Source organism: Prinia subflava, chromosome 5 (genome assembly GCF_021018805.1).
Source record: "Prinia subflava isolate CZ2003 ecotype Zambia chromosome 5, Cam_Psub_1.2, whole genome shotgun sequence".
NCBI classification, from domain to species: Eukaryota; Metazoa; Chordata; class Aves; order Passeriformes; family Cisticolidae; genus Prinia; species Prinia subflava.
In genome coordinates this window covers 26,790,374-26,812,601 of record NC_086251.1, presented here as the reverse complement: position 1 = coordinate 26,812,601, position 22,228 = coordinate 26,790,374, and the positions used below count along the sequence as shown (strand labels likewise).

The window sequence follows — 22,228 nt, the reverse complement described above, 5'->3', positions numbered from 1 at the left end:
CAGTTGAGAGGGGGAATACATTGCTTAATGGGAGGCACAAAAATCCAGACTGAGGCTTCCCTGGTGGTGACAGAGTGAAAAGGTTTTGCAAAGCAGGGTTTGGTTGGCTAAAAGAGTGGTCTGAGGCAAGGATTAGATGATCCTGTAACATGGCTCCCCACAGCACCCAGCCTGTTAGTGTGGTTGGAGTATCTGGAGGATGCTCTTTGTTAGAAAACTTCATGTTAAGTAGTCCTGCAAGGAGCAGGGAGTTGGATGTGATGGTCCTTATGGGCTCCTTCCAACTCTCGATGTTCTTTGATTCTATGTCTTAGAACAGCATGTTCTCTAAAGAGATGCATTAGATGAGAGCAGGACTTGAAATTCAGTCAAAGGCTGGGCATCAGTGAGGAGAGCTGGCAGTAGAACTTCACAGCTCTATGAATGGGTCACTGGATTTTGGCCAGGACACATTATTTATCTTTTGATAAACGTGAAATAGTCCTTGAGTCCACAAGCATGTATTAGAGGCACTATAAGGAGCAAGTAGGCCGTAACTTTTGTATTTTGTATTGGCAAGTAGGCCATAACTGTATAACAGTTTGCTTACTCTGTCCTTTTTCAATTTTCATTGTGCTCCACTGCTTTTTCCATATTTTCACGTTTCATTTATTCCTTCATTTCTCTCTCTCCACTTACCTGCTTCTTTCTCTCCCTTCAACTCCTTCCTTATTTTTAGCCTGTCTCTAGTACTGCATTCCTGTCTTCCTGTATTTCTGACACACACAAACATTCAGAAGAAGAAGGAAACAGATGTTAATCTCTTCATGTCCTTAGTACGCTCAAATAGGCAGCTCTGAATTTACTAATAGGATTGGGAGGGAAGCCTGAATGTGCCAAGGAAGCCTTTGAGCTCAGACTAAGTGTGTGACCAGGATGGCAGAGAGAAACAGCTCGGGGAGACAAATCTCCTTTCCCTCTCCTGTCTGAGGTGACCATGCATTTGCTAGGATCTTTACCCAGCAAGAACTGGGTACAATGGCAGAAAATACAGAAAGGAACCCGGATGTCATGGGCTGCTTTTGCTGCACTAAAGGTTGGTGCTGTTTTACTCCTCTTCCAAGACTGCAGCCCTTAGCCATTGCCAAGTAGGTAGGCAAAAGCAGATCACCCCTTGGAAGGACTGGATCTTTTCTCAGTGCCTTCCCACTCACTAATCTGCCTGGCTGGGGCAGGCAAACTCAGCAGAATGATAGAGACAGACAACATTGTTCAGCACTAAACTTGACATTTGCAGGAATAAAGATCTGCATCTTTACTAAGTCAGGGTGCAGACAAAAGAATATGAAGTAAAAAGACAAAGATGGAAAAAAAAGTAAAATGGAAAGAAAGGATGATTTCATTCTAATGCCTTTTATTTCATTAGGGATTCAATTCAAGATGTTTGCTCCAGTATTTACCTGAACTTTAAATAAAGGCAGGTCAGACCACAAATTGAACAGATAAAAGTTCTGGACTTGAAAAACTAGTATTGAATCAGAGTTAACATCCTTACCAAAGCCCTCTTTGGCCATGAAACATGTTTTAGTAATTTTAATAAAGCAAAACATTTCCAACAGAAGAGATTGAGAAGGGGCTGTTTGACCGCAGTCTGCTGTGAGCATGTGAGAGAACCAGGATCTTGTCAGATGGTCTCCTAAGATCCTAAGTGATGAAGCTAAGAGGGTGTAATTACGTATTAGGATAGAATTTTCAGGCATTGAGGAATGAGACTAGGAAAAAAATATGGGGTTTTTTGATTATGAAACAAAAATGTGAATCATGCTGTTTATTCCCAAATGTTTTCTTAAATAAAAACTGAATTGAAACATTAAATAATAATCATTTATCTGTGTTTTATGGAAGGCTGTTCTAGACTGATCTCACCTAGCCTCAGCTGTGACAGCTGTCACCACATCAGTATAGAAATGTGATGACTGCTGAAGACACTTCTTTCTGTTCACTCACCTTGCTTCATTCTGTTTCTTATGGAGCTTGTTACTTTATATTCCCATCACAGATTGTGTTCTTCCTGAAGGAGATAGATGACTTGAAGCTTCAGTATGAGCAGATGGTCTCTGACCTCCTGAAATGGATTAAACAGAAGGTGGTAGAACTGGATGACCGTCATTTCCCCAACTCTCTTCAGGAAATGTGGCTGCTCATGGCCAACTTTAAAACCTTCCGCACTGTGGAGAAACCCCCCAAATACCAAGAGAAGGGCATGATTGAAGCTCATCTCTTCAACATCAGGACCAAACAGAGAGCCAACAACCAACGGCCATACTTGCCCCCAGAGGGGAAGATGCTGCAGGATGTGGAAAAGCACTGGATCATCCTGGAAAAGTCAGAGCACAACCGGGGAAAAGCACTGCAAACAGAGATGCTGAGGCTAGAAAGGCTGGAGCAGCTAGCTCAGAGGTTCCTGAAGAAGGCAGCCCTGCGTGAGTCCTACTTGGAAGACATGAGGAAAGTGATTGGCAAGCAGGACTTCTGGCCAGAGAGTGTGGACAGGATGGAGGCTGCCAGTAAGAAGCTGGAAGCCATTGTGGCGGATGTACTGCCCAGGAGGGAACGCTTCACAGCCTTGGATGAAATGGCCACTGTTATCAGTCAGGAGAACTATCATGGCAAAGATCAAATCCTGCAGAAGTGAGTGATGGCTGAGAGACTGTGTACCAGCAGAGGTCAAAATTAGTTCAAATTTCGGGGTGTGGTGGACGAAAACTAATCGTAACTGTGAATCTTGTCTCTGGTCCTCCTGAGTAGAACTGTCAGGAATTTCTTCTACCTGTGAATAGTTCCAGAAGATAAGGCAAACACTTTATCTTCTTCAAAATTCTAAATTTTTTTCCTTTGATGATTGAAGGCTCAGATCAATTTAGTTTGAAAACTATTTAAGATTTTTTTATGTATGAAAATATAGCTACAAATTTCTACCAAATATTCTATCTGCCATTAAAAAATGCTTAGAGAGATACTATTTTTTCTCCCAAATCAATACATTTCTATTTCAGTCTGCAGTTTGGGAAGATACAAATCAGTTAAAGCGTGGTATTCTCAGATTTACTCCATTTTGGAGCAAATATGGAGAAATTATAAATACTCCAATTATCTCAGGTTATTACATAGCCTGGTTTATGAGTATCTACAAATGCCATACAAATAACTTCTCTCATGGTTTTTTATAGCTTTTCTAAATTCAGACAAAATCAAGATCCTCTGTGAAAACTCAGAAAACCATTTATAAAAGAGTAGATCAAACTATAAAATCAGATTGATTTATTACATGGTTTAGATTAATGTTTTACTTTAAGCAGCCATTTAGAGAACACTTCTTTGTTTTCAAGCCTTTCAAGCAAAAGCACTGTAGCAAATAAAGAGTATTTTATGAACATCCTTAAAAACAATGTCTAAATTTTAAAAAAGTCAATGACAGTTGATGTGCTAGTCAAAATTCCTGTAATAATATTTTTTGACCTCTTTTGGCCTGTACTCTTACACTGATGTCAAAAGTTGTGTGTGTTCATTTAGCCCCTCTAAAGCTGCAAGCACTGACAGTCCTCCAGTGGTGCCCAAAGCTTTTGGTCCAAACTGGTAATTTCTTTCTCTTCCTTTGTAGGCAAAAGAACATTTCGAAGCAGTGGCAGGATCTCCTGGATCAGCTGCAAAGACGAGAACAGTCCATGGGAACAATGCAGGAAATTCTGGGCCTCCTGAGGGACATAGATGCCATTACGGAGGAGCTGAAAGAGCTGCAGGTACTGAGCCCTCTCCAGCAGCACACATCTTGCAGTGCTGCCAATATTTGTGCCCATGTTCCAGGGACTGGCTGGTGCCAACAGGAGATAAGTCTGTCAGCTATAGAAAAAATACACAGTTTTTACCTAGCTGCCTAATCAGGCATTTCAGTTCATCATTACAAGTAACTACACGAGGAAAAACAGGCTTTGCAGTAGGGGGTTTCCCTAATCAGAAAGCCAGGTATCCTAGTAGATGGAATGCACTACAGGTTCAAGTTATATGGTAAAATAAAGATGGCAAATAATACTTTCTAAATTTAGTGCAAAAGCAAAAGTGGAATAAACACATCTCCTGTTTCCATTCCACATAATTCTTCTGAATTAGCTTCTGGAAGTACTTGCAGTAATTTTACAGATGGGAATTAACTCAGGCTTTCAGGTATATGAGCTTGTGAGAAAGGAAAGTTGATCTGTAAGTGCACAGTGGTGACTTTTAGCAAGAATTTCCAGCTGTTACCAGGGTGTCAGAGCACAAAGTCTTCTCTGCAGCATGAGAAATAACTGAGTTTCATATTGATTTTGTAATGGAAGGAAGTATGTATGCATCCTTTGCCTTGAAGACAGAAAAATCCTCATGTCTACAGGTTGCTTTGCACCCAGGCTGAACGAGTCAGCATGCTATATGAAGCTGTGAATTTCAAATTAAAGATAAGAGCTATTTCTAAGTTATAAAAATGTCTGTCCTAGTGTTACTGGCAAAGAACATCTAATGGTAATAGTGATATTGGAATAGCAATGGTCTGAGAATATGGGAAAAGACTGGTAAGCAAAGATAGTACCCTAGGATTAATAATTGTATCCATTAATACAATTATAAAGAATGCAGACTGATAAGCACTTCTCATCAGTCACTGAGTACTATGAAGTACTTACTTTCATTATTTACATAGACAAGTAGGCTCCTCAAATTACAGAACATTGCAGTGAGAACATACCATAGGATGGGATATTGTGGAATTCTTCAAATACAGATTGTGAATCAGTCTGCCTACAAATGGGTCCATAGCAAAGGGATATTCATTGCAACCACAAATTCTGAGACCTTGAGTGCTTAATTAGAAGAAATATCTCAGGTGCAAAAACAGATACTTGTTTGAGTCCAGTACTTGCACTGAAGTAAATAGAAAACCTGGATTGTTGCCATTAGCTTGTGGAATTGAAAAAAAAAATTATCTAGTATGCTTTTTTGCTTTACCTAGCTGACATTTGTGGACACTTAGAAGCTACGAGACAACAGGAACCTTTTAACCGATTTATTTGTACTGAGACGCTACATGCACTCTCTGAAAATGCTTTTTTTTTTTTTCTTTTCTTTTTCTTTTTTTTTTTTTTTTCTTCTTCTTCTTCTTCTTTTGCTTTTCATTTTTTAGGTGCTAGTGAATTCCCAGGACTGTGGGAAGCAGCTCCTGGAAGTAGTAGATTTGCTGCAGAATCATAACTTGGTTGACTCGCAGATCTCTTCCTATGATGGCAAATTGACACACATCACCCAGAGGACAGCAGAAATCAGCAAGGACAGCACAGTTAAATCAGAATTGCTTCATGCAAAAGTTCAGATGCTTCGTCAGCTGTACCAGAACCTCACAGCTCAGAGCAAGTCACGGTAGGCCTGTGCTTGTGGCTCTGCTCTTCCTGATTAGGATGCCCAATCCTAACTCTTTAATCAGAAGGCACAGCTTCCCAGCATTTGAAATTTTTTCATTTCTCTATTATAAAGACATAATGAAAGCAACTTGAGTGTCTTGATTGCAATTGACTGAAAACATCACTCACTTTCCTAGATGAAGAACAGCTTCATTCTCAGCATTTATTATAACTTGCTTTATGACAAGTCTGAATAGCAAATGATTACCTCCTCACCTCCTGGAGAAAGAAGGAAATGTGAATTTGTTTCTTTTGTTTTATTCTAAGAATAAATTAATATATGCCCAAGAGGAACTAAAGCCAATCAAATTCTGGATTTTTTAATTTTTCTTTGATCAATCTACCACTATCTTCATGGAATCCTAATTCTGACTGTTGCACACTGTTTATTTCCTTGGTTCAGTAAATCTCAGCTGGAAGAGGCTTTGAAACTTTTTGAATTTTTCCGTGACTGCAAGGAGGAAGAATCGTGGATCTCTGAGAAGTGGAAGCTGGCAAGAATGACAACATTAGGGAAAGATGTCAGCCAGATCACAGCCTCTATTCAGAAGAACAAGGTATCTTACTTTGCTACTGGTGCCTTGTCTTTGTATTAAAGCAGGATTTTAGAATATCAGTGTCTTTCCATTCAGTCAGTGCAGCACTTACAAGAACGCTGTCAAACTAATCCTTATCTCAAGTGTCATGACCAGAGTCTGGAATTTAAAAAAAAATGTATAAGGTAGACATTTTTTTCCCAAAGAGGGGAAGGAAAGGGTAGAGAAGGAACATGCTGCATACTGGACTAAAAGTGGGGCTTCTTGTGAAGGCACTGGGCTCCATATTAGCTAACATTTGATGGGCAAAAAAAAATGTTGCTAGTTCCTGTTTTCCTCACCTTCTTTTCCTGGCCAAGAGAGATGAGGATAAAGAGAGAGGTGGTGAAAAGATAAGACATGGGGCTCTTGGAAATGCATGCTGCTCTGGAGTAGCAGAGAGTAGGAGCCATACCTCTCTCCTGGCTGTGGGGAATGAGCTGTGCTGACATGTTTCCTGTCCCTGTGCTAGGCTCTGGAAGTGGAGTGCAATTCACACAGGGCCCTCTGTGCAGATGTGATGAGGAGGGGCTGGGAGCTCAGCCAAAAGAACCCCACGCGCCAGGACGACATTCTGAGGCAGACAGACAACCTCCAGAAGCTGTGGCAGCAGCTCCAAGATGAGGTGGCTGACCGCAAAAGCCGCCTGCAGGCAGCAGCCCTCATCAAACAGGTAAGAGGGCTCTGCTGGGCTGTGTGATATGTGGGACATGGATGGGGCTCGGTTCTGCTCCATGCTCCCACGTGGAAGACAACAATGACAGGAAAGACTTCATCTGTTGGTGTTCAAAAAGATCCATGGCAGTGACGTCTCAGTCCTCTGCAAGCCACACCTGCAGGAGATCTGAGGAGCTGGGAGATGCTCTAAAGATAAAAGTGCTAATGGAAATAACCCACATGGTAGTGCTAATGCAGAGTCTTTTCAGAGGGTGGATCAGGTAGCTGTGTGACATATTTCAAAAATGAAAAAACAATTCCAAACACCACCAACAAAAGAAACATGTTGTAAGACTTAGATTGACCACGAACTTCACAAATCCTGCAAAGCATTTGACACTTCCATTCTGACCTACGATTTTACTCCCTCAAACATTCACACATCTGCAAATAAAGAATTTGTATTAAAGCAACATTCTTAAATCATTTCACATTATCTCAGGTATTCTTACTCTCCCCTTCTTAAGATTTTGCTCAGTCTGTTGTTTCCACGAAATGTTTGAACAAAACTGAGCAGCTTTTTTCTTAAGAAAGTCTAAATTCTCTCTTCTCTCTATTAAACTTGACACCATTATGGTGTTTTAGTTTTTTCTTTGTCCCTCATTACTATGGGTATTCTTTTTTTCCTGTTGTACCTTTATTCTATGTCTCAAAACCTTGTTTCACCCTTCTACAACCATAGCCAGGAAGAATGCAAATTCTGGGGAAAAGTAAACTTCTGTTGTAGACCAAGTTCATTGCTTATTCCTTAAACATTTAGAAAATATCTGTTGGTATTGCGTAGTGATGCCTACAAACATCATATATTGTGGGTTCCTTTTATTGCTGCTGTTATGCACTATGAGGTTTTAGCTAGTTAGGAGTTTTTAAACAGCTATGTAGACAATCCTTTAATCTCGCTATATAGGCAATCCTTTAATCTCTTACTCACTATATTCTGTGAATTAGATGTGTTGAGCATGAAATACATCACGGGTTTACAGTTACCTTATCCATAGCTTTCACAACACCTGGAAGTAACCTTATGGCCACAGACCGAATGGAATTTCCCCTTATTCATAATTTTACAAAGAGTAAGGAGCTGGATATGATACTTCCAGGATGAATCCAAGTGTTTTCCTCCCTGTCTTCCTTCAGTACTTCGCTGACATCGATGAAGCAAACTCGTGGCTGCGAGAGAGGCAGCCCCTTCTGGCCAGCCAGGACTATGGCAAGGATGAGTCCGGCGCCGAAGCGCTGCTGCATCGCCACTTGCGCCTGGAGAAGGAGCTGGCAGCCTACTCCTCCGAGATGAGGCGCCTCAGGGAGCAGGCTGACACGGCAGCACAGCAGGCGCCAGCTGCAGTGAGTACGCGGGGACTGTGTCACGTTGTGTTGCAGAATGTAAGCGAAATGGGATTTCAGTTGTTTATTTTTCATTTATTTAGCCAAAGTACAATACTCCAAATTAAGTTTTTAATTGGAATTGGGGCAAAGTTTTAGGTGAAAAAGAAGTTCCTTGTCTGCTCATAGCACACCTAGTTAATATTCTCTGAAGTGCTAGAAATATTCTCATTCATGTTAGTTCCCTCCACTCGTCCTCACAAATACGTTCTCACTCTTTATTCTCATAAAAATTTTAATTTCAATAATCTTTAAAAAGCAGACATTTAATCAAAACATCCTTACAAATTCTTCTGGTACCCTAATGTAGTGAAGAACTATCCCACAACTCCAGGGGCAATTCATACCGTCCTTTATTTTTAAGGCAAATGAGATGAAGTAAACTCTGAATATGCCCCTCTTTTTCACGGACTAGAAAGGAAAGTTTTGACCTGAGATCAGCTCACTTAATAACAGGATTCAGGGAGAAATGAATCAATGAAGGACACATTTCATAGTGTGCTTCTTTAGACGTCTATATTCACTCAATATTTAGCCCAATAAATTGGAGAACAATGGGCATCACTTGTGGTTTTTCCTTTACCTCATCAATCTAACATTAATTTTTATTAGAAAAGTATTTTATTTCTTTGCTATGAAATATGAAAAAGCTCATGACAAGAGGGTGTTGAGGCACAAATAGAAGTATTGATTCACTGGGGCACTCACAGATTTTGAAACTGGAAGTGTTCAGGTACTAAAACATCACCACAAAAAGAACCATGAGCATGGTCAATTGCCTTGCTTTGTTGGCACTTCTGAAAATGAAAAAATTCTTCCAACAAATTAACTTTGATTTGGGCAGAAAATGAGTATTTTTACTGAATCAATACAGTTTAAGATGAGTTTACTCATTTTGAACTTCTTCTTTAAACACTAAACTTCTGCATTAAACTGCGTTAAACTTTTTCTTTAAACAAAACCAATTTTTTTTTTCATTTTTTTAATTCATTTTTTCAGAATAAAACCTTGGAAACAGTTCCAAAAAATACTGGAAGTTTTTGGTTTAAAGAGTCAGAATGCTGTGATTTGAACTAGGAAATCCAAATTTTCCTTCCAAGTGAAATTTTTATCCAAATCCAAAATTTTCGTCCGTTGATTTTGTTAAATTTTTCTTAACAGATTACAAAGAGGGAAGCTCCAGGTGACTTAAACCAAAAGACACCTAAGCTATCATTCAGTCGAACCTGGGCAACATCTGAAACTACATCCACTGGAACTTCAAGTCTGGATGATCATTTTCTTCCAGACAATATCTGGAAGACCCAAGAAGAAATAGATTCACTTTATGAAGATCTACAGAGCATGGCTGAGGTATAATATCCCCTTCTGCTGTTCACTAAAAAGTCCAAATGAGTGAAAATTAAAATTAAGTGCTTTGCTGGCTTCTGCTTTTCAGTTTAATAATGTGTCTCAATCTTGTTAATTCCTGTAAGATTTCAAGCCTTGAGATTATCACTGAAGTTTTGTATCGAAACAGATTTTATGTTGACAAATTTCCCATTTATATTCCAGTATTTTTAGTCCATGGAGAGCAGATTCTTTTGTATAATCCTTTTTTTTTCTCCCTTAATGTTTGCTTGTTGTAGGTCCTAAATCACCAGGCTGTCTTGCCTGATACCAGAAAAAATAAACTGTAACCTGCATTTTGTTAATATGCTGCTCTTCCGTCACACCACTCTAATCGTGCCTCAAAGACCAAAACAAACATGTTGTATGTAACCTTTACATAATCTAGACACTACTGCCTTATGTCTTCAGCAAGCAGCAGCAAGTAGCACAGCAGCCTTCCTACTGTCCAGAGGCTGAGCACTTTCCAAATGATTCTCTTATGCTTTTCAATCACTGTTGCTCTGGAAGGAAGTATTGGGATCTTAAAATTTTATGTTCTGTACTCTTTAAGCAGTGTCTGGGAAAAAACTACGAAGCTACCGCCTGTGTATGGTAGCTTAAATGGGAGCATCTTTTTTCTGTTGCTTCAAAGGGTAAGGAGTTATTACAACAATAGTTAAGTCTTCATCTCTTTCACAGAACAGAAAAAAGGCTCTGGAGGAGATGATTGGATATTATCGCTTCTGTAGTTCTTGTGAAGAATTTCAGTCATGGATGAGAGATAAGGAGAACATTTTCCGCACTCTTCAACCTCAAGCAGACAATGTGGAGGTCATGCAGCAGAAATATCAGGTACCCCTTTTTCCTCTTCACAAATGACACCTTTTAAATCAATTTTACCTTAAAAGAAATTATGTTTTGAGAGCCTTGTCATTAATTTCAACTTAGAGAGCCATGCATAGACCAGATATTTCTTTTGTACAGACTTTGCCAAATTACTGAAGCTGATGTGACTCTGTCCCTGTATCTTCCTGTGAGCACAGTGTCCTGTACAAATATCATGATACACAAGAATTCTTTCTGTGGTTTATGATACATCACTTTTTAAAAGTACCAGATTATGAATAAATCCATCAGTGCACTTGCATCCCAGTGGAGTGGGACATAGGTGCACAGACATAGTGTGCACACCAGGAAGGTCAGGAGGCTGCAGGGGAGTTGTGTACACAGGTGTGCATGGAGTCAGCAGGCAGGCATGGGGAGAAGCCACCTGTGAAAGTGGGATATGAGTGGATGTCAGAGATTATTGAGAATTGTGTCCACAGAAATGGAAAAACCTCGTGTTCTTTTATTTTTCCATTTTAGAGATTTTTAACTGAACTAGCTGCAGGCAAAGGCCAGCTGGAAGACATTGAAAACTTAGCTGTTAAATACAGAAAGATCAGTCCCAACAAATATTTTGAGATCCAGACCTGGATGGAAGAGATCAACATCAGGTAAAAGTGCTAGTGATAAGCAGAGGATTGTCTAATGGAGGTAATTGCAGAGCTGACCATTCATATCCCTTCTAGACTATGGTGCCACCAGGGTGAAAGGGGCTGCCCTCAACTGGCTGTAGGCTGGCCCCGAGCCCAGTGACCTGTCCCCAGGACTGAGGAGGGCTCCTGACACCAAATCCCTTGAACTGTAGAAATTTGTATGTGTGTGTTAAAGCACGATGTGAATTCATCCATGGGTGACAGTGTTGTGTTCAGAGTAGTTCTGCAGCACTGCAGCTGATTCGGTTACTTAAGCATCAGGGTGAGGACACACTTCACAAATCTTGAAAGGAACATCAAACCATGTTTGACTTCACCAAGAGTATTTAGTACCTGTTGTGAATGTATTCCTGCTACCATGTCACTCAGTGGGCATAGTCAGGTCCTGATTTTGACTGTGATTGTTTAATTGCACCATGTTCAGAATGTTCTGGTCACCTAAGCAGGTCCCCTTGTTTGAGATGACACTGATACGAACTTTGATGTTGTGACAGAGTGCCAGTGTTCACCCCCACCCAGCCCATTTAAGTCCTGATGAAATCTTTATACAAGACTTTTTCTGAACAGGGAACAAACGTAGTTTGTGTATAACAATGCCTATAAATTATCTCACTTTAAGATGGCAATCCATGGAAACACTGAAGGAGGAGAAAGGCTCTGAGCTGATTGGAGTGGCTGATGTGAGGACATTTCTTCAGGACTGTCAGAGCATAGGATTGCTACTGCAAGACAAGATGGTCCAACTCAGGGATCTGGAACCAGGGAACTTGCCTGCTGGACTGGAGTCAGACAAGCGCAAACTGTACACGATTGAGAGAGAGGTCCTGGTGACAGAGAGGAAAATTGAATACTTGAGGACTGTTGCAAAATCGTAAGGAACCTTCTTTTTGTTCTCAATTTCTTTGCTAGTTCTCTAAGATCATGCTGTAAATTATGACTATAAAGAGAAAGAGCAGCTTTTAAACTTTTCCCTGTCTAGAAATCCAAAGAGCTCACTTGCCTGCTGGACTGAGCAGGTTTCTCTTGAGTGTGGCTCGGTGACTGGGGAGGTGTTTGTTTCCAGACTTCACGGTTGTAGAAGGATGAATACCACAGGATTGTTTGTGGCTCTAAAAAATCATCTCTACTAATGTTAGTTACCTGCTTCAAAATGTGGAGGTACCACTTAGGTCCTGAAAGAGGGTAATCAGGGGAAGCAAGGGTGGTGGTGGGAAAATAGCAGATAATTGTGCACAGGAGTTCAAATCTGAAATATTAAAGTTTTTTACTTCTTTAAGTTTTCTGTACATTCTCAATGGGAATATGCTGCCTTAGCTGACTTTCTTTTTAATGGAACTCTAAATATCCAAATCCATTCCTTTTAAAGAGTACTGGTTCAAGCTCTGAGTAAGAGCTCATACAGCTGAATGTTTTTTATTGAAGGATCAAGGACACCAACCCTGCAGAGAGCAGGGCCATCACTGAGCAGGTGGAAAACATGGAGAGGCTTCTGGAAAAGCTCAAGCTGGAGATACAAAAGAAGCAGGACATTCTGCAGTGGGCCCAAAACCAGCAGTCCTTCCTCCAAGACAGCCGTAGACTCCTGCTGTGGGCAGAGGGCATTCGGGAGAAACTGAGCAGTGAAGAAATGGCTCTGGACGTGGCATCTGCAGAGCAATTGCTGAAGGAACATCAAGACTTGCTCATAGAAATTGACTCTCAGAATGAAAGGTAGAGAGGTTTTGGCTGGGTGGGCAGAGTGGGGTGATATGACAACAGTACTGTGAAAATGAAACATGTAAATCATGTGCATGAAGGTGATACCGAAATTTTATGCATGTGAACTTGAACGTTAGTGACAAAAGAAGACTGCAAAACCTAAAATATGGTCAGATTTGTATACTTATTCTGAAGGCTGATGGAGGGGGAAGGAGGAGTTATATGTTTGCAGTAGTAGAATCCCACAAGCTCTCCTGACACACTCAGAGAGTGCCATCTGTACTTTATTGCAGTTCCCCCATTCCTTATCAGGCCTTATGCTTCAATATGCCATCATTTTCAGTTCTTCTGCACTGTTACAAATTTCCAGATACTGTTGGCCCTCCTTTTCCTTTTAACATGAAAGCCTGCTTATGTGGCTTTCAGGCCAGATGGGGAAATCTCACTTGCTGTCTCCAGCATGTATCCCTGAGCAATAAAACAGCTGTACTTTGTAGTGCATAACCTGCAGGAAAAAGGTAACAGGGAGCAAGGGAAACTTGGTGTGTATGGGCACTGCCAAGAGAGCAAAGAGCTGTGATGACAGAGAATTCATATTCCCTCATGCACTGAGGTCTCATTTTTCTTTCTGGCTCTGGGAAGATTTCTGCAGCTGGAAGAGCTTGGGCGCAAAGTAGTCCACCAACAACCCAGTAACAACAGGAGCAGAGATGTCCACCAGACCATGGAGAGACTTGCCAAGGAGAACAAAGAGCTGGAGGAAATGTGGGAGAAGCGATGGAAAAAGCTGCAGGATGGCCTGGAATTGCAGAAGTTTAACAGGGAGGGAGACCGTATCAATGCAGCCCTCTCTGGCCATGAGGCCTTTCTCCGGGGGGATGACCTTGGGGTATGTACAGCAGCTGACCTTGTTTTCTCCTGCTGCTTCTCCCCATCCAGGGAGTAGCAATCATCTTCTTTACTAGATTGGCTTCTTCATTCTTCTGATCATGGTATTTCCATGCTTGGCAACTAGACTTTCGGGGTCTTACTAACATTCATATGTTCTTGCTCACTTTAATGAGAACAAAGCTCATTGTCCCTCAAAGAAAAAAAAAAAATAAAATGGCTAGGGTTGTGATTTGCTGCTATTTGTACATGCCATAAGGTTTATATAAAATTGACTCATCCATTAAAAAATAAGGTTTCAGCTTAAACATAGTATTTTTTTCAGATAAAAACATAAACCTTTTTTTAAAGGCTGTTTCTTTCTTTCGTTTAAGAATATTAAAGCATATGAAGCAATAAAACAAATGCAGACAATACTCACAAAATCAGCGAAGAAGGAGGTTGAGGTCTCTCATCACTTCTTATGTTTTCAGCTGATCACAAAACATTGATACTTTGGGATGAACTGAGTGGAATAAAGTTTTAGAAGTTAGTGTTTTGTGTTGCATATCCCTAGATGGGCAAGAGTGCTGACATAAATTTAGAATGTAGGTTTTCTTAAAAGGTGAAAATGGAACCATAATGGAAATACAGAATAGAAAAACCAGATATGATACAAACCTGCTTGTTTGTAGCCCTGACCATCCTTGGGCTCATGCAAAATGAGCACTATATTGCCTGTCTGAAAGAGAAGGAGAAAAGTAAGGCCCAATTTTTTTTTTCATTGCTACAGAAACAATTTGAGCAAGAAAAGTCTTGATCAAATTTTCTTTTTCAAATGCAGGACCATGTAGATGCTGTTCGAAGCCTGCTGAAGCAACATCAGGAATTTGAACAACTGCTGATGGCACTGAAGAGACGAGTGGAAGCACTCAATGAAAATGGGGTGAACCTAATAGAGAGCAGGCACTTTGCATCTCATGTGTGAGTCCAAACCCATTCCTTTTTTATTTAGCTTTAATAAATGATTCAGTGTGATCAGGTGAAATGAAAAAGTTTCTCTGAGGAGAAATTAGTTGACCTCCAATCCATAGTTTGATGGATAAGGAAGTCAAAAGGAATTCTTTTCAAGAAATAGATTTCCTGTGCTCTTAGGACAAATGAGCTTTAAATTAAAAGCGGCATTTGGCAGAACACTAGAATAATTTGTTTCATGTCATAAATTTCAGTGATAAAACTTCCTTTAAGTGAACTTGTTAAATGCCTACAGAAAAATAATTCCTTAATTTATCAGTATCACATATTAGAAAGTTACTAAAGACTTCACAGGAAAACTCTTCAGGAGCAGCTCCTCTGTGCTTTTGTCCAAGCTGAACTGTTACCTGTAATTCCTTTTTCTGGGCTAGAGCCACTAGGATCTAGTAAGGGGATCCCTTTGCAAACAAGAGTAGAAATAGAGGGTTAGAATGGACCTCTTGGATCAGAAGACCAGGTTCTTGTGGTCATAAGTGATAATGTCTTGAACACTCCCTCCACAAATTTATACAACTGCCCTTAAGATTTGATTTCTTGCCAGCACTAATACCATTAGAAAGCCATTCAAAAGCCTCATTGCACTTAAACCAAAGAAGAAGTTATTAGTTAATTATAACTAATATCACAATACTGTGGAATATTCGGGGCAGAGGGAGGTCTCAGTGTTCTAGTGTGTGACTGCAGTTCACTAATGTGACACAGCCATACAAGAGGAAAATCCAGAGCAGCTGGCAGGCAATACCTGCTCTCCAGGTGAGCACAACATGGTGGTGGGACCAGGCCATACATCCCTTCTTCCTGTCAGCAAAGCTGTAGAAACTAGAGCATTTATGTCACAGTCATGACTGCAGCATAAGCAAGGGGAACCAATTTTAATACAGCATTGGACATTCTGTTTTTCCTGGTAGAATTGAAGAAAGGATGATCACTCTCCGGAGAAGGTGGGAGCAGCTGATAAAAAGCAATGCCAAGAGAAAACAGAGATTGTTGGATTCCCTACAACTACAGGTAACTGATACTTCAGACTTGGTCAGGCATCTGTGAATTTTGAATTTTACCTCTTGTCTTAATATACGCCAGAAACTCAAACTGCTGAGCACTCCTACTGCAGCTCACTTTCTCTTTCATTCTCCTGGGAGCAGAAGACACACTGGCAATAAAACTTACAAGGTATAACTGTAGAAAATTAAAAAAAAAAAAAAAAAAAAAATCAACACAATGCTTTTTCCACTGGTTAAGTTTATTCTGTCCATTACTTACTGTTGTTCTAGGTCTTAATAACTTAGTACAGTTTTTGTAAGTTTTGGCACCAAACTTAGTTTTCCATGCTGAGATACAAAGTTATACGGGAGGATTGGTTGCTGTTCTGGTTAAAATATTCTATCAACAGTGCAAACCTTCACTGACAATTACAGGCAATATATTAGTAAATGTGGTAAAAAAGGGACCAAGAGATATTATAATGGCTTGAAACCTCATCTAAAGTTCAAGATCATAGTTCTTCATTAGTTAAATCAATTTAATCCTGATTGCTTTCCATAAGGAGTTTAATCGTGATGCTGCTGAGCTTTTGATATGGATGGAAGAGAAGTACAAGATTGCATCAGATGAATCCTATCGTGATCCGACAAATGTTCTACGCAAGCTGAAGTGGCATGAGGCTGCTGAGAAGGAAATGTTGGCTAATGAGGAGCACTTTACAACACTGATAAAGGTGAAGGCAGCTAAGTTTGGAGCTAAGTTCACCATCTTGTACCAACATTCATAGATGCTGGTCTGCTAATAAAGTGATGCACTGTGTTTCTCCAGAAAGGAAATCAGTTGATTCAAGACAACCACTATGCTGCAGTTTCTGTCCAGGAGAAGATGTCAGAGCTTCAAAAGAAGTGGAGGGAATTGTATGGCAAGATGATAGAGCGAGGTGACAAACTGAGACAAGCTGGACAGCAGGAACAGCTCATGGAACTGCTGCAGGTCAGGAAGTCATGAGGAACAGAGAGGAGGGATGGCCTAGGTTCCTCTATTGTGTGGACACCACATAAAAGAGAAAACCATCCAAATAGAAGTGGGTTTTAAGGTCTCCATTTTGTCTGCAGTCCCAGGGAAAAACCCCAATATTATGCTGTCCAAGCTCACTTCAAAGTTATGAGCACGATAACAGTGCCAGCAAAGCATCAGGCTGTTGAACTCAGGCTCAACACTGCACTGTGTGGCCATCCTGTCCAGGGAAAACCACCCGGACTCTGCAGGGTCCGTGCTGTGCAAAGGTGACTGCCTGCCTGCAGGCACTGGGGGCCACGGGCATGGCACTGTAGTAGGCACACCATCATCCAGTCACATTTTATAACGAGAACAGTGTGCTGTGAAGCTGTTTTGAGACCATTATGAATGGAACTGCTGTTGTGTTATAGCTACAATCTGAAGTCTTTGAAGTTTGTTTGACTCTTTTATGTTATGTTGCTGAATATATTTCAAAGTAGCTGTTGTCAATGATGAGAGAGAAGAGTACTCCAAAATAGATCACAAAACAAAATATTCCCAAAAGATGTCTCTTAGAGATATCCAGCCATAATATTACCAAGAAAGGACAATTGGATTTAAAAATTGTGTCCAGGAAGCTGTTGTAGGAAGGGGTGAGTGAAACAAAACATTGTTGAAAGGACAGTATGAGTGTGCTGTAATCTTTTCCTGCCAGGACGCCAAAAAGAAGATAGAAAAAATTGAGAAAGTTCTTCAAGAATCTGAGACAGGCCATGATTTGCGCTCCAGCCGTGATCTACTCAAGCAGCACAGACAGCTGGAAAATGAGACACGTGAGCTAGCAGAGAAAATGAATGCCATTGTATCTCATGCAAGGAAAATGGCCACCAATCATTTTGACTCCCAGAGGATTCTGGATGAAACACAGAAATATCTGAAAAGGTACTCTGTCCCTCTGTTTTTTGTCTCCACCCACCTCTTGTGACAAATAGCATTTTTTATTTTACCTTCCAAAAAAATCTCTTGGTTGATTAAGTTTAACCCACACTCAGGAATGATTTCTCCCCCAAGCTGGAGCACAACTATGCTTTGATCTGCACCTACACAGCTGGCTGTTGACCCACCTCAACATTTATGACTGAGCATTGCTCCTTGCTAGCTGCACTCCTCCTCTAGTCCTTTTCTTGCCCACAGGTTGTCCACTGCTTTCTAAGAGGCACAGTGATCCAGCATTCAATACATCATAGTATACAGGGCAAGCCTAGGACTTTAAAATTGTAAATAATTTTTTTCTCTGCTTACATTTAGTGTTATCATATAGGTCCACTTGCCAAGGAATCCTTGTATGTGCAGCCAGTACTAACCATTGAAATTTAATTGCCAAGAAGTGTTCAATGTTTCAAAATCTTCACCATGGTATTGTAGCCTAATTCCCTTGGCAGAAAGAGGATATAGCTTTGTTTCAACATGTGTTTGATGGATGACCCCTAGGTTTGAGTCTTTGCAAGCACCTCTTTATGAGAGGCGTAAGTTGCTGGAGGCTGCCGTGGATCTTTATGAGTTCTACCACTACCATGACATGGAAATGAACTGGATCAACGAGCGCTTGCCTATTGCCCACTCCACCAACTGCGGCAAGTCCTTGGACGTGGCTCAAAACCTGTTGCAAAAGCACAAGGTAACTCCTTTAATCGAGTGCCACTTCACCTCAGCCTACAAACCTGCACCTGCCCTGCACAGCAGAAGCTTCCAATGAGTACATTCACTGATTCCAGCTCTAGTCCAGCTAAAATGGTTCAGTGGATCAACACAAATCAGCAGAGTGGTGATGATTTTCACAACAAATAGGACACTCCTGTGAGAATTGCAAAGTTTGTCATATTATGGAGTATTATTAATCTGAGAAATGGCATAGCTTATCCCATTAAAAGAGGATAAAAAAATAGTGTATTTGACACTAAGTAGGAAAAAAAGAGTAAGCTAAATAAAACCATTGTAGTTTTATGCTTATGGCTTCATTATACATTCAGTCTTGAGGTATGTGCATTCTGGATTTTTTAGGAGAGCATATAACAGGCATTAATAATGATCTTAAATCTTTACAGCTTTTTATCTGAACAAGCTACAGTCACCATAAGTCACATTTGTAAGAACGGGTTAATACTGATTTCTGGGGAATTTGATTCTTTACAGTAGTTCCTCACAGCCAGAGGGGCCCTCAGCTGTCCTGCACCACAAGCAATGCTGGATTTTGCAGCACCTTAATTGCAAGTTTCATGAGAACAGTTATAAGACTGGTGGGGAGGATTTATGGAGCAATAGTTTTCATGGTACTGATAACAATGTCTCTCTTTGCATCATCCTCCAGCCCCTTCATCGTCTAGGATATTTTATTTTTCCATCACCAGCTCAACATTTTTTCTGATTCCCCCAGGTTTGTGTCTCATCCTATGATCTGCTCCATCTCCCAAACCTCCCTGGCTGCTGGAGAGGGGAAGGGGCAGGAGCATGGTAAAGAGAGGCTTTGGTGTAGGGAAGTTAAGGGATGTGTGCTGCTTCCTTACACACCCTCCCTCCTCTCTCGATGGCCCTACCAAGAGCAGAGCATTATGTGAGTGGGGCTGGCACCGGTGACTGAGGCTACAGATGTGGAAGAAATAAGACAGTCCTGGTGTCCACTTGCTGTACTCAACCCACTGTCATCCCCCTGCCAGTTTTGCTGAGGATTAGGAGCACACAGAATTTATTGTCCTCACATATCTTCCTTTTTTCCTATTTTTTCTTTTGTCTCATTCCCAGGAGTTGCAGGCAGAAGTGAATGCCCACCAACAGCAAGTCCAGAGGGTCCTGGATAAAGGAAAGACAATGATTGTAGGCCAGCACCCATCAGCTCAGAAAATAAGTGAGAAATGCCAGGAGCTTGTGACTGCCTGGCAGGGCTTGGAGAAGACCTGTGAGGAAAGGATGAAGCAGCTGCAGCACTCAGTTGGCTTCCAGGAGGTACAAATTAAAGCAAGGAGCTTACACAGTAGCTTCTTCAGACAAACAAGAGTACTGAAGTGTTAAAGTGAATTAAAAAAAGCTTTGCTGGGACTGTTACTCTTCAGCTGCTTGAGGCCAGACTCATGGGAATGGAGGGCTGGATTGTGTAGTTGAATGCAGCCCCACTCTCACCCTGCTGCTCTACAGCCTTCCCTTGGGTTCCATACCCATCCCATATGGCTGTGCACAGAACACACATTTCTCCTAGTGGCAGCTCTGTCTTTTGCATCTTTACACAGTCTCAGGCTTTGATGTCTTAATGCAGTGGATCCTGAACTGGCCCTTCATACTGGAGAATTATGACATGGAAATCAGAAAATAGAGGATTTCTTGTGCTAGCCATTTTTTACCTGTTTCACACAACATCCTTCCAGGCAATAAAACGATACTGAGGAACAGATAACATTCATTCACCCTCAGAGCAAGTTATGGATTTTGGCTTTATTCTTTTCTACAGGCTTCTGGACCTTCATGATTAGCCTGTTAAAAAAAAAATTAAAAATTGCATGCAAATATTTATATTGATAATCCAAATTTTCTGTCATCAGTGCAGTTATTCAGATAGCACATGCAGTTTTGTAGACATAACCAATATTTGCATGGAGCTCACAGGCCAAGCCAAAGTTTGTTCCCTGGGGTATTTGATCATCTGGCCTTTTTTACAGATTTCCTCTGTATATGAAAACACTTGTCAGTACTGTAGACCTTACAAAGCCTGATTCTTATAGTGGTTTGAACTTCTTAGGCAGAGGAAGGAGAAATATCTCACTGATACTATACACTCAGTTACCCTGCATTGAAGTTCTCCATCTGTGACCCCTTCATTATTTTATGATTTCACAGAGAACAGTGAATTAAATATTTAATAAAATATTATAGTAAGACTTACATTACACCATCTATTTAGAATTTTTTTATTAAAAAAAATCATTAATGTTTTCAAAGTTGAAGCTCATTTGTCTTCTCCTTAACTGACAGTTTTTAATGAATACTTCAGACCTGGAGGCTTGGATAGCAGAAAAATATCCACTTGTGACAAGCAAAGACTATGGTAAAGACGAAGATGGAACCCTGAAACTCATCAAGAAACATAAGGTATTCCTCTGCTTAAATTCTGTAGGCTAGCCTTATTTTTTGGTCCCTCTGCAGTCATAAAGTTGCTTGTCTCATTGATAATTGAGTGCCCAGCCATCTACAAGATATTTTGCATTGATATATGTCTACATATGGATAGACTGATAGAAGAGATCAGTGCAGTTTACTAACCTGGTTGGTAAAATGTAGGTTTTGGTAAAAGGATGGTGAATATTCTCATATTCTTCTGAGGCCAAAACTGACTATCTGCTTTTCAATTTCAACAGATGCATGCAGAAGCCTTGTAATTTTTTTCCTAAAATCAAAGATACAGATAAAGTATTAATCCAGGAATACTTTACCTAATATTCCATCAAGGAATTCTAATTGTCTTTACTCCTCTAATTTGTTTGAATTTCTATATATATTTTTAAATGTTGCTAGAAAATAATGTCACATGCTTTCCAAAAGTATTTATCTTTGAATCACTACACCCTAGGCTGTTCACAAAGAGTGGTTGTCACAGACAACTGACTTTCAATTCACTGTTTTTCTTTGTTAGGTACTGGAGCATGAGATTGCCATTTACCAAGATTTGTTGAAAGAACTGAGTGAAAGTGCCCAAACTCTTCCTCTTGTGGGCTCCATCCAGTATGTTGAGATTGATGCACCAAAGGAACAGGTTCATTCAAGACTCCAGGAGTTACAGGAGCTAGCAGCAGCAAGGTATAAACCAGAACTCCCTCTTGGATCCTAGATTAGGTTCAAAGCCCACTGAAATCAATAAGGGATATCTCCATTGACTTCGCTGGAATTTATATTCATTATATTATAAATAAGTTGTTAATTATAATGTTGTTATTAATTTTATTTTACTTTTATAATTTTATAATTAAATTATATTATCGCCTCTTTTTTCAATTACATTTAGGAAATTTCTTGTTTCTATATTATAACTCTGTGCATTTATGAGCTTTTCCTTTTACTAAGCAAGACCTCTACAGTTTACTCAAGGAGTTTTGCTACATATTAAGGATATGATACCTACAAATTTCCTCTTTACCTATAATCATCCCCCTGTAAAATGCCTTGAGGTGCCATATTCTGGCTTGCATTTGTGGTATTTAAAATCTTCTATCAATAGAAAAAAAAATTTTAGAATGTTCCCTTAATGTTACTTGAAAATTACTTGATTTTTACATTTTGTAAGGGAGACAATAATGGATATACTTATTTATATGCCCAGTGACTGTGCTAGTATAGGAAGGCATTTATTCTTGAATTAATCATTTACATTTAATTTCACTTCTTTTCAGTTATTATTACAGCAAGGTATTTACAACAGGACAGTAGGCTTGTACAAAGGGTTGTTGTACAAAGGGTTGAGAGTTGGCTTGTACACTTGCAGAAAAACAAATAAATTAATCTGAATACTGGAATAATTAAACCTAAAGAAAATGCTGGTATTTTACATTTCATTTTT

The 22,228-nt window shown here is 40.1% G+C and overlaps 1 protein-coding gene across 1 annotated transcript in view; it reads left to right on the top strand.

Annotated features, from left to right (window-relative positions):
* SPTBN5 (spectrin beta, non-erythrocytic 5) overlaps positions 1 to 22,228 on the top strand; it is a 91,384-nt gene that overhangs the window by 6,940 nt on the left and 62,216 nt on the right. The window contains exons 6-26 of the mRNA XM_063398587.1: positions 2,039 to 2,670; positions 3,641 to 3,779; positions 5,192 to 5,424; positions 5,869 to 6,022; positions 6,513 to 6,713; positions 7,895 to 8,101; positions 9,302 to 9,493; positions 10,211 to 10,363; positions 10,877 to 11,007; positions 11,669 to 11,920; positions 12,472 to 12,759; positions 13,390 to 13,636; positions 14,459 to 14,598; positions 15,558 to 15,657; positions 16,193 to 16,363; positions 16,459 to 16,623; positions 17,345 to 17,571; positions 18,121 to 18,307; positions 19,429 to 19,629; positions 20,650 to 20,766; positions 21,308 to 21,471. Of these exons, the coding sequence (XP_063254657.1) occupies positions 2,039 to 2,670; positions 3,641 to 3,779; positions 5,192 to 5,424; positions 5,869 to 6,022; positions 6,513 to 6,713; positions 7,895 to 8,101; positions 9,302 to 9,493; positions 10,211 to 10,363; positions 10,877 to 11,007; positions 11,669 to 11,920; positions 12,472 to 12,759; positions 13,390 to 13,636; positions 14,459 to 14,598; positions 15,558 to 15,657; positions 16,193 to 16,363; positions 16,459 to 16,623; positions 17,345 to 17,571; positions 18,121 to 18,307; positions 19,429 to 19,629; positions 20,650 to 20,766; positions 21,308 to 21,471 (4,301 nt within the window). The remainder of the gene's footprint in view (positions 1 to 2,038; positions 2,671 to 3,640; positions 3,780 to 5,191; positions 5,425 to 5,868; positions 6,023 to 6,512; positions 6,714 to 7,894; positions 8,102 to 9,301; positions 9,494 to 10,210; positions 10,364 to 10,876; positions 11,008 to 11,668; positions 11,921 to 12,471; positions 12,760 to 13,389; positions 13,637 to 14,458; positions 14,599 to 15,557; positions 15,658 to 16,192; positions 16,364 to 16,458; positions 16,624 to 17,344; positions 17,572 to 18,120; positions 18,308 to 19,428; positions 19,630 to 20,649; positions 20,767 to 21,307; positions 21,472 to 22,228) is intronic.